Here is an 18315-nt window from a genome sequence, read left to right as displayed (position 1 = left end):
GTACATCCTCAGTCTATATGGAGTAAGGCTCAAGTGGAAAAAAGGCAGGGATGTGGCAATCCTTCTCTTTCAATGTCACCTCAGGTGCCATGCCTATTGACTGGACTATGTGGGTGATAGAAGGGAATGGACTGGGGAAGCAGGCACATCACCCCGACAGAACCATCAAACAAAGCCGCATCCTTCCCGCCAACCGCACGCTGGTCCACCATGCTGGTTACCTGTACACTGTGGGCAGCAGGAGTCCTGGGTGCGTGAGGGGTTCTGGCAGAGCAGCGGCGGGCACACCTCCGTCTCACACAGCACCCGGCCACTGTGACAGGTGCACTGTGTGCAGGAGTCAATGTTCCAAGTTTCCCCTTCCACGAAGTACTCTCCTCCGGGTGCGTGGCAAATGGAAGGAGTGCTGAGCTCTGGCTTCTGCACGACAAAGTCATCTGAGGAATGACACAGAATCGAAACACAAGAAATCAATCACCTGCAGCTTCGACTACCAGAGAAGTTGGTGGTCTCTGCTTTAAGGGAGAGAAAACTCTGAAGAGTGTCTCTCGCCCTATTCTTATCCCAGGAATAGGAAAGAAAAGAGCAAGCTCCATGCCGAGAAACAGAAGACAAAGAGCTAATCTCGGGAAGTGTGGTTCGAGTGGCTGAGTCTGTCGATAGTCCTGAGAGAATCCAATAAGAATTAAATTACAGGGAAGTTCGCTCACTGGAGCAACCCTGTGTGTGTCCAGGAGTTGTCTAGAATGAAGATGGCTCATTTACTGAATGCTTGTTATGGTCCAATTATTTCCAGGCTGCGCACTTCTCGCTTATTTATTTCATTTCGTTTCTTCCTTCCATTGACCTTGTGAGGGAAGCACTATTATTCTATTTTACATATTTTGAAAGCTACCATCTCAGAGCATTAAGCAGTCAAGGGGCTGGAACCAAAGTCAACTGTTATTTGGATAACGGATATGCCTCTAGATTAAACAAAACTTCCAAATGATGGATGTCCTGTCTACTTTATTATCTTGGGATTCTGAGCACTTTCATGCTTATAAATATGGCTCACTGTCAAGGAGCCACACCTTACCTCAGCCAGCTGCCAGTACCCTGAGTGGGATTGTGTCTTCAGGATCAACAGTCCTGAAGATCAACCTTCCCGAGACTAAACATTTGGTGGACTATACCATCGTCAACCAGGGCTATGCTGATAACAGTGATTTCGTTTCCCAGGGGCAAGGTGGCTTTCGAGAGACCTTCATGCTGAAATGTCTACAGAGGTACTGGGAGTTGCCCTGATGTGGTGCTGGGAAGTGAGAAGGCATTAACCACATTCCCAGAGTCCAAATACAACAAGCACTTCAAGGAGGTGTTGACAGGGGTGCATCCTGCTGAGAAAGGGTCTAGAGACATGGCTGCTGGCTCAGGCCTAGAGCTCATTGGATGCTGAGGATCCAGAGGAACCACCCTGGCTGTGTAGAAATGCTCAGAGCTGAGCGCATCAGGGTTGTTACAAAGCAGCGGGTAGGGTGTGAGTCAACCAACAATACTGGTGGGATTCAGTGGTGTGGGCTGACTCTCAGCCCAGGAAGCAGCTTTCCAGGCAGGTTTATCTCAAGGGAACTACGAAACACTGGGCTGTAGATTAAGCAGACACACTCTAGAAAACAGACAGCTGAACTACAATATGAGCAGCAGAGAGGTAAGTCATGAAAAGGAACGTGTTGGCAGGACAAGAAGCTCCAAGTATACTTCCCGTGGCTTATAGTGAGAGAAAAAAAAATCTTTCATTGAAAAGTGAATATTGGAAAATATTCTCTGACGGCATTCAAAAAGGGCTTCCGGGGGACAGACTACTGGTACCCTTCAGGATGTGAGAAGTAGGGGGAGTCATCAGGACACAGGTGTTTGCAGGGGTTCTTAACCTCTTTAATGTCCTGGCAAAACAGAGGCTGGAGAGATGGCGAGGAAAAGGCAAAAGGTGAGAGAGGGATGCAGAAAGAGACAGCATTATTTGGTGATCATACTGCTGAAAGTCAGGGAGCTCTTCCTTCATCCCAGGAAAACACTGACTACTCCTGATGGGAGAAGTAGGAAACCGTTCCTACAGTAGGAAGAAATCCACGGGTACAGAGGGCCTTCCAGGGTCTCTAGACAGAAGAGCCCACACACAGCAAACCACTAAAGCTCCTGTAAAAAACAACTCTACACATGCATGCTTAGGAGTGGATTTTGTATAAGTACATTCAGAAAGTCACAGTGTGTGCGTATGTGTGTGTAGGCCAGAGGTCTATGTCTAGTATTTTTCTCAATAGCTCTCCATCTATTCATTATCTATCTACCTACCTACCTATCTACATACCTACCTATTACCTACCTATTATCTATCTATCTATCTATCTATCTATCTATCTATCTATCTATCTATCTATCTATCTATCTAACTATCTATCTATCTATCTATCTATCTATCTGCTTGTGTTTAGTGGTCTTCCACTGAACCTGGAGCTTACCCACTTGGTTTGATTAGCTGTCCTGTTGGTGTCAGGGATCCTTCAGTCTCTGGCCCCCAGGGCTGGAATTACAGTGTGAGCCCCCATGCCTGGCTTTTTTTTAAAATGTGGGTGCTGAAGACCAAACTCAAGCCCACGCTTGCACAGCAAGCACTTTCCGACGGGGCCATCTCCCAGCCCCAACAATGAGTCAACAACTATGTGCTTTAGCATTTCCTGTGTTTCCTTACTAGAGAAACTAGAAACTTCTGCTTCCACTGACTGCAGTTCTGTTTGATCTGTGTCTTTATATATATTTCTACACGCCTGGCTCAGACTTCTTCGCTGGAGTAGCGACAGAGAGGCAGGTCCGGGTTCCCAGTCAATACCCACCTCTAATAAAGCATGTCTTGAGGGAACAAATAATTTTCTCTTCCTCAAAGAATTGGCAGATACACAGTTCCTATTTCATCAAACTGCTTCTGACCTGGCAGACATGGTGGTTGCTCATATTTTACTTGCAAAATATGTGAAAAAGGCAACAGCTGATTGAGAACACATCTAACTGCACTATGGGAAAACAAAACATTTATTCTGCATTTATGTGCCAAATGCAAAGGTATGGGAGCCACCAGTCTGGCAATTGCTGAGGCATACAGAATCTTATAGCTGAGAGCGTATTTTATGTATCGGGAGGTAAGGCAGGTGCAGCCTGGCTAGCCTGAGTTATCGTTCTTGTTGTGTTCTTCTAGAAGCTTATCTTCGTGGTTATTATTATTAGGACTCTGTGACCATTCCAGATGTCTCCATTTGGCAAGACTGCCACACGTCCATTACTTTACAAAGGAGCAACAGCTACAGATTTTGGTAATTCTCTCCTCCCTCCAGTATTACTTGGTAAGCTATAAGCTTTTGTGAAGTAAAACTCTCACCAGTCCCCTTCAATTAACTAAGGCTAAGGCCTTCAACCCTAATATGCTAGCAGTAAACTGGAGGGTTGGATTTATATACGTAAGTCTAGAAAAAAGCTAGTCCAAAGAGCAATATCATTGAGTAAACCATTCAAAAATATGGAGAACCATTTCCAAAGCTTTAGAATTGTCTTTGGTTTCTGGCTAATCATTCATAGTGCCAGGCCCATTCTGAGGCTGTTAATAACAGAAGCCCCAGAGAGCGGAGGAGTGTCCTGAGGACTGACCCCACACTTCCTCCAGAGTCACAGGTGGGTACACGGCCCCACAAGGCTGGAGGTGGTTGCACAATAGGGCAGCCCGCTTTTACCTGCACATGATGGGCAGCACTGTCCAGGACGGATGGTGGGGTTGCCACATGCAGGCACCGGGCAGGTGATGAGGGCACACATTTCCCTTCCACTGTGACAGTAGCATTCCCGGCACCCATCATGCCAGCTTTCCTCATTTTTATGATGATGGCCATCCATGGACAGACATGTGCCTGACAGGACAGGTGGCCCGGCTGAAGTAGGGACCTCTGGACAGACAGAAGGTAGCCTGGTAAAGAAGCAGCTATGGCATAGGAGAAACAGTTTGTGGTGCCCTTACGTGAAACAGAGCCAGGTCACCAAAAACGATGCCCAGAGAGGACAGTCAGTGATACAGGAAGGGCTCAGAAGAAGGAGTCAATCAACAGGCCCCCGGTTTTGAAAAACAAGAGAGACGAAAGGAACTTGCAAATAGGCTTCCCACTGGGGTAATACTACTGACTTTCAAACACTGCTAACTTTCACATCACTTATTTTATGCAATAAACAACCACTGCTTTTTATTATACACAAACACACACATACACATGGAGACTCATCTTTCTATAAGTTTCCTCAAATGGGGGAATTCTGGACTCCTCGCAACTACTATGTTTTTGATTCATGATCAAGTGATTGACTACCTTTTGTTTACTGTGAGCTCCTTCAAAAAATACCAAAAGCACACCACAGAGATGTCTCATTGTTTGATTGGCATATCGTCTGACAACTACAAGCAACAGGGCGCGGGCAGTGCGGGGGCTGAGGTGAAGGCTGGAGAAGCACCCTGAATCGCACATTCCATGGCTTCAGGACATCACTGAAGGAGGAAGGCTCCAAGAGTGAGGTGACTGGGCTTTTGCTTACATACAGCTCTGGCCTGCTGTGTGCATCTCAAAGCAAGTCTAAATTCTCACGAAAACCCTGCTACTAGGGAATACCTAAGGAACGGGAGTTCAGATACACCCACTCCTGGGGATGCCGAAATGAAGCTCTTTACTGTCTCAATCCCTCTCCTGAAGAGAGTGATCTCCTGTGTAAGGAGGCTGACATACACTCTAGCTTTAGGCTACTGTTTCTGAGACACGTAAAAGTGAAGCCCTAAGAAATGATTAACTTGCTCATTGTGCTTTAAATTCTGTTCTGGGCCCTTCTAATTCTATTAAAACGAAAGGGAAATGGTGTCCTGTGGGAGGGTCTCATAGTGAGTGACATTTGTTTCAGAACAGGCAGCAATCACTTAAACCATTTCACTTACAGAGCACCCTGGTGTGAGAAGGAGAAAGGGCTCACACTTACCTCTGCACTTGCAGATAAGGCAGCCATGACTGTCCTGCTGAAAGCCCAAGGGGCAGATCTTACTGCATGGCAGCTCTGGACATTTCTTACAGCGACAGATGTCACAGCCATGCTTATTCTTCCTGGGTAATTAAAATTTTGCCAGAGGTCAGAAAATCAAAGTCTCACATAATGCCCAAAGGCTCAGACCGAGGGTCAATGATGTCATCATTTAAGCAGAAACTATGGTGCTACTGCACTCCAAATCCTAGGTGAGGTGTAATTAGCTCTCGTGACCAAGTCTTAGAACTGCCCGAACATTTATTTGCCTCTGGGACATGGCCATAACTAGCAACAAGGGTGAGGGTTTACTGAGAAAGACGTCTCACAATATAAAGGATGAACATGCAATTCCAGCGCACAGACGGGGAGAGATGCTATCATTGGTTAAAGCTGGGAGATTAACATTACAGGAATTTTGTTAGGGTTGTGGGCTTTCCCAAGTAGCTGCACCCTTTGAGAAGTTCCATATGCTAGTAAAAAATTTAACTACTGAAACTTACATGAGACACTGGAGGCTGTGAGAGCTCAGAGACCTGGAAAGGCTTCATAAATGTTAACAAAAGCCTTAGGCCTGCAAGGTTGTTCACTGGGTAAAAATGTACTTGCCACCAAGCCTGATAAACTGGGTTTGATTCCCAAAACTCACGTGCTCAAAGAAGAAAATTAACCCCTGCAAGTTGTTGGCTGTTTTGCAGTATTCAAATCTTACACATACACATGGGTCTGTGTTGAAAATAAATAAAAACTCAAGGTCTTGGAGGCATTAGTTATTGGTTAATTGTTTTATTCGGTTTGCAGGGTACTTCATTCTGTGCCAGCAGTTAAGTTATAAGGTGATTATATCTTTAAATTCATTTATTTTTCACTATGTGTGTGTGTGTGGTATATTTGGGTGTGTATGCCATGTGAATGCAATTTCCCAGAGGACAGAAAGAACAGCAGACCCCTGGAGCTGGAATTACAGGGGCCGGGGCGCTGTTCAGGCTTACTAAGTGAGCATATGTGCTCTTAATCACTGAGCCATCCTCCCAGTTCAAATAATTATCTCTTTATTGGCATCACACTCATGTCTTATAATTAAGAATAGTGACAGTTAATGCTTGGAAATTATTTTTTTTCCAGGACAGGATCTCATGCAATCCAGGCTGGCTTTGAACTAGATCTAGAATCCGCCTTCTGAGTGCTGAGAAATACCCATCGCATGACCCTACCACCATCTTTACATAAAGAGTCTGAACTTTATGCTTACACTTGGAGCGGAAGCTTTTCTAAGTCCCCTGATATAAACAGTAGGGCTCCTCTTGACTCACACCACCAGTGGCTCATTCAAACAAACACAAGATAGCTCCCAACACAGGCCTGACCACTTGAGCAAGTTACACTCAATTTCTGAATTAAAAAACGAAACGAAACAAAACAAAACAAAACCTACTGACAAATACGTACAGGAATCCAAGCGGACAAAACTTATCGCACATTGTGGGTCTGCACTTCTTGGGCCGTGGGCGGCACTGACAGAGCTCACAGTTGTGGACATCGGTGAGGAAGCCAAAGGGACAATCCAAGGTGCAGGCCTTTTTAAGGCCTAAGCACAGTTCCTCCCCTGTGGAGACACACAGGTTCTTTCAGAGACTATTGCTTCGATACCTGCCCCAAATTCTCCCACCCAAAAGGGTTAAACTTCAGTTCTGCCACAGCCTCAGCCACAGTTAACAGGTATAGATGCGGCCATTTCACGGATCTCACAACATGGCTCTGGGTTTTGATGGCAATAATGTGAAAGAGAGTCACACTCTGAAATGGAATTATGAGGCCTAGTTGAATCTGCAAGGCCTGGGAAAGAGAATAGGGTGGTCATCACTGACAAGTAATGGCTGGATGCAGTTTTTCATGATTTTGCTTTAATTAGTCACCTCAAATCACCGTGGACAATTTATGCAACCATACGGCAGTCAGTCCAGACTCATTTCAGACACGTACTGCTTGTCGTCAGAGGTAAGACATAAGTCTGAATGGCTCACAAAACACTTGCTTCTGGGTGGCAGGTGGCGGCACAGAAATCTGCATACTGTGTGCATTTGGGACTTCTTTCTTTTCAAAAAGCCTGTCTGCCTCATGACGGAGAGCAAACAATCAGCATTCTATTTAGCTATGTTCGTCTTACTGTGCTGACAAATAACTCAGATGCTTAAAGATACTCAGCTAGAAGAAATATTCATATTCATAAAATATTTAAGGCATCCCCTGTTAGCAGACTCAGGAGCAGTGTTTAATTGTCTCCTGTTGGTCAGTCGTTGCATTATGTTAGAAAGTAAAAGGAGAGAAGCAGTAAGTAAGTCAGAAGAAACTACTGAAGACACAGCTATTCGAGAAGGTGATTCAGCTAAACAGAAAACCAGAGAGAGAATAACAATGTCAAGGCCGGGTAAACGTTCCTCAGGACATAAGAGCAATCTGAGGCCCATCTAAATTAAATGAGGGGTTTGAAAGAACATGAGCCATAAGAAAGGAAGCTGACATGGTGTGAGTGGAAATACTTGAATGATGTTTTGTAGAATGGTAAGCTAGGGAACAACTACTCACAACTGTTGTGAGATTGACAAGTGAACTGTTATTTTGTCTGGGCGTCCCTGTGTGTAAATGCTGCACTGATGTACAAGTCACTGTGGACTCCACAACACAGCTGTCCTGTTCCACAGAGAAGTCTTACAGCCTAAAATTAAATATCAATTATGACTGATAGGTAAAATGGCTCCACATGTTACATAAACACTTCTATGATAGCATCTTCTGTGAATCTTAGCATTCCTTCCGTATTTTACTTGCTGTCTTCTATAAAGGAGAATGCGATCTAGAACATATTTCCACTGTCCAGAACTTTTCATTACATGTATTTATTGTAATCTGGTGTGTCTGTATCACACTGTAAGGCAGCGGAATGCTACTCTGCATCTTAAAAGAGAAGTTTGTAGTTATAGAAGGTGGAGGCAGGTCATTACTTTTCATCTCCCATTATGACAGGAACAATGGAAGAGGGACAAGATCCTCAGAGTCACAATTTTTTTTCCCAACACAGAAATTTAAGCTCATGTGGTTTTCCTACTGTAACAGTTTTAAAGTCAAGGCATCCGGTGGATTATGTCAGGGAACATGGATTAGAAACAGCCCTGGCGCTTGCCAGAGTCAGCATTCTTGGAGAGTAATTTCCTCAAAACTTTAGAGTGCAAGTCACTTGTTTTTGTGTTTCCAGTCTGTAAAAAAGGAACCCTTTCCAAGGCCCTTGATCTAGAATGCGTTCCATGCCATTAACAGCTACGGAAACATCAATTATAATGAATTTAAAGAAATACATTTGTCTTTAACTTATCTCTGCACCACGGTTTGAAAGAAACCCAAAGGACCACGTGTCCAAAACCTAGTGGCAGGTTTGCTGGGACACTTTCAGATGGTGAGCCTTCCAGATACGAGTCCTAGGGAAGAGACGTTAGAGAACTGGAGACGGCTCTTACCGTGGATAAACCTTTCCTCCCCAATTTCCTCTCACATGCCGGCTGCCATGAGGTTCCCATGCTTTCCCACCATGATAGATTTGACTGGTCACAGGCCCAAAGAACAGGGCCAATCACCAACAGACCCAAACCTCCCAATCCACAAGCTCAAATAAACCTTTCTTCTACATAGGTCAATTCCTTTAGGCATTTTGTTACAGTAATGAAAAGGTGACCAACATGTTAACCCATGTTGGCTCTGAAATAGAAAAGGATCCCGAATAAGGCCACTCTGTTAAAAAAAAAAAAAATGTAGGACATTTACATGGAGGCAGAACAGCGATTCCACTTCAAGCCATTCATCCCCTCTGGGTCCATTCATTGGCAGCCTGTCATCTAGAATAGCTCAATTCTCCATGACAAAGAAAAAAGAAAGTTCTAGGGCAGTTTCTCTTTTATGCCCATGGTCCAGGGCCTACCACATTTAACATGATGGGGCGGGGGTAGCTATCTGGTGCATGGGTGCATCTTTCGATGTCCGTGTTTCTCCACTACCACCAGGCATGCATTACTAGTAGAAGAATAACAGCTTGATCAAGCTTCCTTTGATAATATTGAATTATCAGATGGTGCTTTCAAAACACTATCGCTTGTTAAGCATCTTAGAAAATCATATTGTGGAGCTGAAATAGAAAACATGAAAGACTGGATGGTAGTCCTAGACCTAGATCCATGTTTATCAATGGCAGACTGTCCTTAGGGGGCAGAGGGCGGGGATGTGTCAGACAGACAGATTAGCAGGTGGGGCTTACAAGCTTGTTTGCAAAGTTCTAGCATGTGGCTTATGGGAATTATGGAACACAGCCTCATGATGCTACTGACTTTTTTTTTTTAAACATTATGAGTTTTCTGTGACCTAAAATGCTTTCTAGTCAATGGAAACAATTGCCGTTTAAGAGGGAGCGATAAAGAATGGCCAAGCACGGGGACTGGACACTGTGGCTAGTCAACGGCAGGTACACAGTAAGTTCTTTTTACCCTTGAAAAAGTTATTTATTCAGTGGTGAGCATCGTCAGTAAAGGCAAAGCAACTGCGTGTGTGCAAACGCAAAGTGGGTGCATCACTCAGAGCTGTCCTCAACACTTCAAAGCTATGGATACTGGTGACTGACACCAATCAGTCATCACGTAAGAATGGTCACGAAGGAGTGTTAACATATCCAGAGCTTGTTGCCATACTGTCCTGGGGCACCAGCCAAGGACCATACCTAGACTGGGCCTAGACACCCTACACAGATGTAGCAGATGGGCAGCTAGGCTTCATGAAGATTCCCTAGTAAGGAAGGCAGAGCTGCCTTGCCAGCCACAGGAGAAGAGGATGGGCTCGGTCCCAATGCGATTGACTTGATGAGCTGGGGTGGGTGGGAGCTTAATTTTTCTGAGAAATAGGGGAGGCAAATGGGGTAAGAGGGAAGGAGGATGGGACGGGGAAGAGAGGAGGCTATGACTGTACACTGAATAAATAGGTGAATTAATTAAAAAAAAAAAAGGTCATGAAGTTCCTGAAACTATTGCATCAAGAAATGCAAAAATGCACATGCTGGCTGCAATTCTGCCCAGTGGTAGCTGGCGTCAGTTCAGAAGCACAATAAAATAAATGGCTGGACCCTGCTTCCTGGCTGCTGTACCCTTCTTGGGATGCTTGATTCAGAGCCCTATTATATGATAGACACACTGGCTTCTTCTTCCTTGCTACTATTAATTTTACATGTCTGAATCAGTTTCTAGATAAAACTGTTATCAATTCCTAAAATCAACCTTCAGCAGGGTGTAGGGAATCAGATGAGAGAAAGGGGAGTTAGTATGACCTAGAGAGGACAGGAGCTCCACAAGGACAAAATATATCAAGGCACAGTGGGCCCTCTATGAGACTGTTTCTCCAGCCAAGGACCATATAAGGATATAACCTAGAACCCCTCAGATGTAGCACATGGTAGCTCAGTAACCGAGTGGGTTTCCCTAGTAAGGGGAACAGGGACTATTCCCTTATTTCTGACATGAACTCAATGACTGGCTCCTTTACCTCCCTCCCACCCCCACGAGGGACAAGCAGTCTTGCTAGGGCACAGAGGAGGACTTTGCAGCTGTCCTGAAGATACCTGATAAGCTAGGGTCCAGCTTTCTGTATGGGTACCAGGATCCACCCTCATGTGCTCATGCTTGTGTGTATCAGGCACTCTACTCAATGTGCCATGCCCTCAGGCCCCACTTAAAGAAATCCAATAGGAACCAGGTGTAATGTCCAAGAGAAACTTAGGTATAAAGGTTAGGACTATAGTACATAAGTGGTTTTAGTAGGAAAGGAAAATGTAAGGGAGAATTTGGAGAATTTCAGTCCATGGGGAAAAGAACGTATTACACTCTATGACTGCAACGAAGTATTTTGGTTTTAAAGCCAAGAAGAGGAAGACACATGAGGAGACACAAATGCAAACAAGGAGACACACAAACGTGTAAGTGAGAGGCAGGTTGTGGTGGGTGTGTCCTGGAAGGATGGGAAGAATTACAGGCAGGTAGGCAAGGACAAAGGGGGAGGAGGCTGGGTACTTGCCATGTTATGGAGCTTGGGCTGAAAGGGATGGCATAAACAGCTGTGTACGTGTGTAGGAAACAACTCTATGTGCCAGCTAATAAAAGTCTCCTGGCACTGATTCACTTAGTCCTCAAAATACCCCACTACTTAGGTAGGAGTGCCTGTCCTCTGCAGATGAGGGCACAGAGCGAAGGGCACAGAGGAAAGCCACTCACTCTCATCTAGTAGCTGATGTAGGCTGCCCTGACGCAGAGCCATCAGGATGGCTAACAGGATTGGAGAGGTGGAGGCAAAATCCATGCTTGTGTGTGGTACAAACTGGGGGCTTCAGTTTTAAGCATTAGGTTTAGGGGAGCAGTGAGTGGATCGCCAAGACCAACTCGGGCCAGGCAGTTCAGTGTGATGAGATGGATGTCCAATCGGATTAGTCAGACCTACAAGGGGGATCAGACAAGACCTAAATCCGGAGGCATCCCTGATTCCAGAGACTCTCTGCTTCTTCATCTAGCCAATTACTGCAGAGCACAGTCAGAGTACTAAGCATGCCCTGGCAGAAGGCAGTGATCCCCCTCCCCTTCCCTGCGATCAAAAGCTTGAATCTTTGGGAAAGAGTGAGGCGTTTCTTAGGAGGATTGACTCTTGTAGATTACAACACTGGGCCGAAAATGGTGATACTGCATGTATGTTTTGGGTATTGGAGATTTTTCTTTATGTCACGTCTTGCATTCACCACAGTGGTCTTAACACTTAATTCATTAACTGGAACACGACCGGTGGTGCAAGAAAATGGGAAGGAGAAATTCTGGATAGTTCTAAAAGTAAGTGAAATCTGCAAACACTGGGTGTAGTATTTTCATGTAAAGAAATTATAGGCACAAAATACAATATTCTCCTCTATGCATTTCCTCCTAAGTGTGGATAAAATGGAAGTTTATGAGAAGCAGTGTCCACTGGATATGACTCCAAAAACTTCCAAAATACAACAGGAGCTCTACGTCGAGGCAGAGTGCATGGGGCTAACTTCCTCACAGCCTCGGGTGAGAAAGCCTGGCCATTGCCTTTTACTTGCCTTTTACATTGCCTTTTACTTGTGACAAACAAGGGAACCGCGCTTCTTTGGCTTTAACGATGGGACAGGCGCCTGACATCAGTGCGGCTGGGTGGCCAAAATATTGTAACAACAAAGCCCAGGTGTAGAGCGTGCTGAGGCAACTGGTGAACATTCATTCTGTATTTTTAGGCTTCAGGGGAAGTTCGGGGGGGGGGAACGTTAGGTATGATCCCATATTGAGAAAGAATGAGCAGCTCGAGAGGCATGAGGAGGGCTGCAGCATAAACACTGCACGGCACAGCTACCAATTATCCTGGGGTTAAGAAGACAAGGTTGGCGATTTATGTAAACAAACGAGGCTGCCAAGGCGATTCTCCAGCAAACTTGGCTTTCCCAGGGAAAGTCTAAGCAGCAGACATGCACGGAACGGAGGCCTCCCCAGGACAGTCCTCCCCAGGACGGAGAAGCAGGTGCAGGACGGCAGGACCACCCTGGGTGGGTAGAGGCTTACCTGGAACCCTAAGACAGCAACAACTATAGGCATGTTGGGTTCATGAACCTGAGACAGTAGCCCACTGTGCAGACGGCACAGTGGTAGTATGGACTCGAGGATATGGCATTATTCAACTCTAGTCTGTATTCTATCATTCACCAAAACTGCTGGCACAAATGATGAATTGTTACAGTTGAGAGGCACCTTAAACCAAGAGAGCTGATACCCCAGGAAGTGTACATTCTTACCATTAGTCAGTCCAAGCCTCTAAGCCCAGGATAATTATGCCCCGAGGCCCATGGAGAACTTGCTTTATTATACAATCATTGTCTGTGTTTGGGAGAGATTAGACATGATAGGAAGAGAGTTCAGAAAATGGGCCAAATATCAGTCAAAAAAGGCGGAGGATTCCAAACGCCCCCAAAGTAAGTCTAAGAAGAACAATGGCTCCCTACCAGTTTTGGTTTACTCTGAAAATAAGGGTTCTCAGTAAAGGAACCTGGTGGTGTAATGACTCTTGATTCAGACAGGATTGCAGGAAGCGTGTGTCAAGATCTTGTGAGGCTGGAGCTGAAACGAACCATTTGAAGACTGGAGACAATGTTCAATGTCTAGAGACAGTAAGTTCTTTGGTGTTACCAGGTTCCCATCTTGGTTCTGTACAATTTAATTTATTTTAATTCAGTGATTTAGGAGGACATAAAAGTGTTACTTAGTTACCATAAGCTGTGAGGCATATAGGGCATAAGCTCTCATTATTAAGATTAAAAAATAATTGCATCTACTTGGAAAAAGGCTTGAAACTATTAGGGTAATTTCTTGTTGTATCTGGCCCTATGTTAATAGGATTCAAAAACCACAATACCTTATGTGGGACAGATAAGCACCTAACAGCAGCTGACCTCAAAGTACTTAGGGATGTTGGCTGCTTAGAATCCTGGTACTAGTCCACAGCGTGCAAGCCACAGAACTAACACTAATGCGTGCGAGAGATAGCACTGAATTCAGGCCCAATTCAGGAGTCTTTCTTTTTTATTTGTTTCTGAGCCACATGGTAGGCAAAGACAACAGCACCTTGTGTGTCAGAAGGGTGGAAAAGACCAAGCTCTAGAAAGTATGTCACAGATGTGATGGAGAAGGGGACTTCGGATGTTTATTCTGGCTGAGGAATTAGGAGAATTCAAAATAGTTGTAAAAGGTGTGGGGTGTATTTTCCCCTGTGGGAGAAATGTGATATATTCCATCTAGTTTCAGAGGTCATGGCTCAGAGACATGTCTGGAATCTACATGGAGGCAGAGCTGGTGTCAATAAAACGAAGCCCCCCCCACCATGTGCGTGCGTGTGGGTATGTGTTCACACATGTGTTCGCACATGGTACGTGTCCGTCTGTCTGTCTCTGTGTGTATGCCTGTGTGTGGGCCAGAGGGGGATATTGAGTGACTTTCTCTATCACTCTTCACCTGATTTTTTTGAGATAAGATCTCTCAGGCAACTTAGAGACCACCATTTTTGGCTAGCCTGGCTGGCCTGCAATCCTCCAGGAACTCTCCCATCCACTACCAGCTCAGCCCCTCAGGGCTGGGGTTAAGGTGCATGCCATCACACGCTGGAGATCCACATTCAGGACCTCATGTTTGTGCAGCACTCTCTCACTAAGTTGTCTCCCCAGGTCCTGAGTGAAGCTTTTTAATTTTTTTTTTTTAAAGGATTATGGCTACCAGGCATGTAAACAGGAAAAAAAAAATAGCCGATGAGTGACAATGTTCTTGTCACTGTCACTGGGTAACACTGGCAAAGGAGTTCTAGACTGTCCACTGTAAGGCTAGGAAGCCGCATTCCCAAGCCACTCAGAGCTATAAACACCTCTCCTCTGCCAGGCTCAAGAACATATCAAGCCCTACATGAAAACGAACACAGTGAGACCAAGACAGAAGTTGTAAGAAAGGGTAGAGTACACCCCACGTGACCATAAAACTGTTTACACTAAGTTTATCACCGTCCCTCCCCCCCGTTTTTCAAGCTGTCAAGGCAATGTCTGAACAGGAGTAAAAAAGATATTTAATCATATAATATGCTTTGACAAGACCCTATTAGGCCTCAGGGGAAAAAAACCCAATCATCTGTCTACTTACTGTTTTTGCACTGACAGGTTCGACAGCCATTGTGATCCAGTTTGAAGCCATAAATGCAGTCCTTCTCTTTCAGAGTGCAGTTTGATAACTCCCCACACGCAGGTGGATCAATCGTGATGTAGGTTGGTTCTAATAATATAAAAAGGAGAGGGGAAAAATCAATGAAACATGTTATTACCTCTTCAACAGTATTCAATCTCTGAAATCCCACACTAGAGCAAGTACAAAAATCCCATCAACAGTTTTCATCAAATCCTAAACTTTTATAATGTTGTATTGTCATTAATCCATGACACAAGTATTTTTATTCAGATTTTTTGATAATGTTTTTTTTTTCTAGTTTGTGTGACAGGCTTCACAGATGCTAGGCAAGTGCTCAGTTCAACTCTCCCTGTCTCTCCACTGTCTTACATTCTAGTAAACTGTGCCCCTTTTGTTACCCTCAAACAGTATTTTCTGGCAGGTTACCACTATAGAAATCAGACAAGTGAGGTGAAAATAAACTCCATTTAAATGAACCCATTCTGTTTCTTTCTGATTTTTTCTGAGCTTATTAATTTTAAGTGTATGTTGTGTGTGTGTGTGTGTGTGTGTGTGTGTGTGTAGTCTATCACGTGTGTGTATGGGTGCATGTGTACATGTAGAGGCCAGAGGTCAATGTTGCATGTTTTTCCATCCCTATCTACCATAGTTTCAAAGCTTGTGTGTGTGTGCATTGGTGTATGTACATGTGTGTGAAGGACAGAGATCAATGTTGGTTATCTCCTCTTCTTTAACCACTTCATTCTTTGAGGCAGGGTCTCTCATTGAACTTGGAGCTCACTGATGCCACTAAGCTGAATGCCCAGTGAGCTCCAGGGGCCTGCCTCTGTCTTCCCAGAGGCGGGATTATAGACTTACACCTTCCCCAGCCTTTCTTTTTTTAATGGGTGCTAGCATTCAGGTCCTTTCACATGCTTACCAACTGATAAGCCATCTCCCCAGCCCCTAAATTTATTTTCTATAATGATCAAGACATAAGCATCAACTGTCAATTATTCTCCATTCTGCAGCACCTCTCCAATCTGTTACCATTTTAAAAAAATTAATAAATCAAATGTGTTTTTAAGAATAACACCTGGTTTTCTTTTGTCTTTTAGGTGAAACCCTGTCACTTATGACAAATGATGCAATGGAGAATAGTGGTTAAGAGTTTATGTCCTGGGTCCAGAAGCTAGTGACAGTGGTAAAGTGAGACATAAACACTGAAAAACAAGGATCAGAATATGAGATTCCCCTCTTCTGTTATTCTAAGCAGGAAGAACTGCTCTGGGCATTAACAGTAAGTGCATACTCTGGCACAAAGCATATTTTTATCTCTATATTGCTCCTAAGTACCTAGAAGCTTCACTGCCCTCAACTGGGGTGGTCCTTACCATTACCCTCATTTAACACATGGGGAAACTGAGGACTTTGATTTGCTCTTAGTCTCAGCAGGAGCAACTGGTCGACCCAAGACTCACAACTGGGCTCGGAGTTCCTCTCTTAACTTCTGTGCATTACAAAGCTTACTTAATGATACCTGTTCTGTGGTACACTGATAGGAGATGGTTTGTGTAATGCTTGGCAGTAGAAATAGCATTGCCAAAGGAAACAGAGACACTGATGTATTTACATTACGTCTCTTCAACCAAAAGATACCCAAACTTCTTCAAAGTAAGCCATTTCTCACGATATCTTTGTGAAAGGGCCAAGTACAGAATGTCTCTACCTACATTTTTATAGATGGAAAATATGAGATGCAGAAAGTCAGTGGCTTATCTAGGTTTACATAGCAACCCGGCAGCAGGCTGGGAATAGAACAGAGCAGAAGTTCCTAGCCTTCCATCCAACACTCTATCCATTCGTCCACACTGTCCTCTCAAGTTTCATCTCCCGTTACTACGGAAGACAGACCAAAATATGTGTTGCCGCTGTTACAATCAAGAGTTCTACATTTTTATCTGCCTACTAAAACGGGACAGTGATTCAACTCTTTGGGTGTAGGAGACAACATTGACTTATTCAAAAGACCATCTACCAGCATTCTTCTGGTAAAAGAATACCTCATTCTCTCTCCACTTTTATTATAATGTGTGGTTTATAAAAGAGTACCTTCCCGAGATTTTTATATAAACTTCCCACTGGTATAAAATGTCTCTTTTCCTTCAATGACTGAAATTCGTCTTTCTGGTAGGTAACCATAAACTTTACCCCAAAGTAAAGTTTAAGTAAGTTTTAAGACAATAATGACTTACAGTATTACTTCTTCCCCACATTCTCTTAAAATTTATGATAAACACCTCCAGCTTCCAAACTATTCATTTTTCAGAATCACCACTCTTGGTAGTCATCCCAAATAATGGTTCTGTTCCAGCGCTTAACCACAAGACTGCCGATGTTCTATCAAAATTATTTTAACTGTAAGTGTAAAACATAAAAGAAAACATGTACGAGCTCTAAGTAAACCACATTAAAGATTACTGCAGCGAGGAAGGAGTGCTCTATTCTAGAGAGTTAATAGACCAAGGACTGGAGACAGACTCTGAACTCCAAATGCTGCTTCAGCGGACAGCTGGCGGGTAAAGAGACATCTTGTGCATATTTACACTAGAACCTTGTATTCTTTACCGACATTTGAGATGTGAACTTGAAGAGAAACTCTTACTTTTAGGGAATATATTATGGGAAAATATTTTCGGGAAGATTAAAGTGACACCAAAGAATGTGTAATAATCACAGGAAAGGATAGGATTTTACTTTAACCGAGTTCTCAGGGTGTGTTAAGAGAACATGTTATCCAAGTTCACAAAGATGATCTTCTATCTCCAAATGATATTTTTCCTCAACAGTGATGTATATATTAGTTTCTGGTGTATATTATATGACTAATGGATAAGACTTGGAGGCTAGCCTGAGGCAAGGCAGTGAAAGAAAATATGGGCCAGGATGTTTCAGTATCAGAACACAATTGACTTGAGGAGTCCCCCATGTTCTATTCAAATGCCTTAATCAGGTGGTTGTGTCCCAGAGGAATGGCTGACCACCTTTCTCCAGAACAGGCAATATATTCAAAGTGTTCTCCTATAGAATCCAGCATAACTAGCTTTGTTTTAGTTGAACAAATAGAACTTGAATGTACAAAAGGGCTGCTGAGTACATACTGATTCTAAAACATCCATATAAAATATTTCAGGTAGAGTTAGTCGTTCTGGGTGGATTCCTTTAAGACCTCACATGACTTTGCCTTTTCAGGATGTAAAACATTATTTTATGCCTCTTAAATGAACATTTTTCTATTCCTTTTTTTCTTTTACCTGTATTAGATGGAAGATATTGACAAGTAAAAATATTGCAAAATCAATAGTTAATATGAAAACACAGAAGGTTAAAAAATCATTCATTTTTGAAAACTGTCAATATACTCTGGAGCTACTCAATCCCCCCTCAATAGATT

At 43.8% G+C, this 18315-nt stretch overlaps 1 protein-coding gene across 5 annotated transcripts in view; it reads right to left on the bottom strand.

Annotated features, from left to right (window-relative positions):
* Positions 1 to 18315, bottom strand: part of Crim1 (cysteine rich transmembrane BMP regulator 1) — a 179188-nt gene that overhangs the window by 26996 nt on the left and 133877 nt on the right. For 3 of the 5 annotated variants that reach the window (XM_055618383.1, XM_055618398.1, XM_055618406.1), the window contains 5 exons: positions 14841 to 14969; positions 6529 to 6685; positions 5041 to 5162; positions 3762 to 3971; positions 222 to 437 (listed from right to left, as the gene is read on the bottom strand). In XM_055618383.1, coding sequence (XP_055474358.1) covers positions 222 to 437; positions 3762 to 3971; positions 5041 to 5162; positions 6529 to 6685; positions 14841 to 14969 — 834 coding nt within the window. The remainder of the gene's footprint in view (positions 1 to 221; positions 438 to 3761; positions 3972 to 5040; positions 5163 to 6528; positions 6686 to 14840; positions 14970 to 18315) is intronic. The other 2 variants (XM_055618392.1, XM_055618416.1) reach the window with 2 other exon arrangements.

This window comes from Psammomys obesus, unplaced genomic scaffold (genome assembly GCF_907164565.1).
Source record: "Psammomys obesus unplaced genomic scaffold, mPsaObe1.curated_primary_1811, whole genome shotgun sequence".
In the NCBI taxonomy this organism is placed as follows: Eukaryota; Metazoa; Chordata; class Mammalia; order Rodentia; family Muridae; genus Psammomys; species Psammomys obesus.
This window is presented reverse-complemented; position numbering and strand designations above follow the sequence as displayed.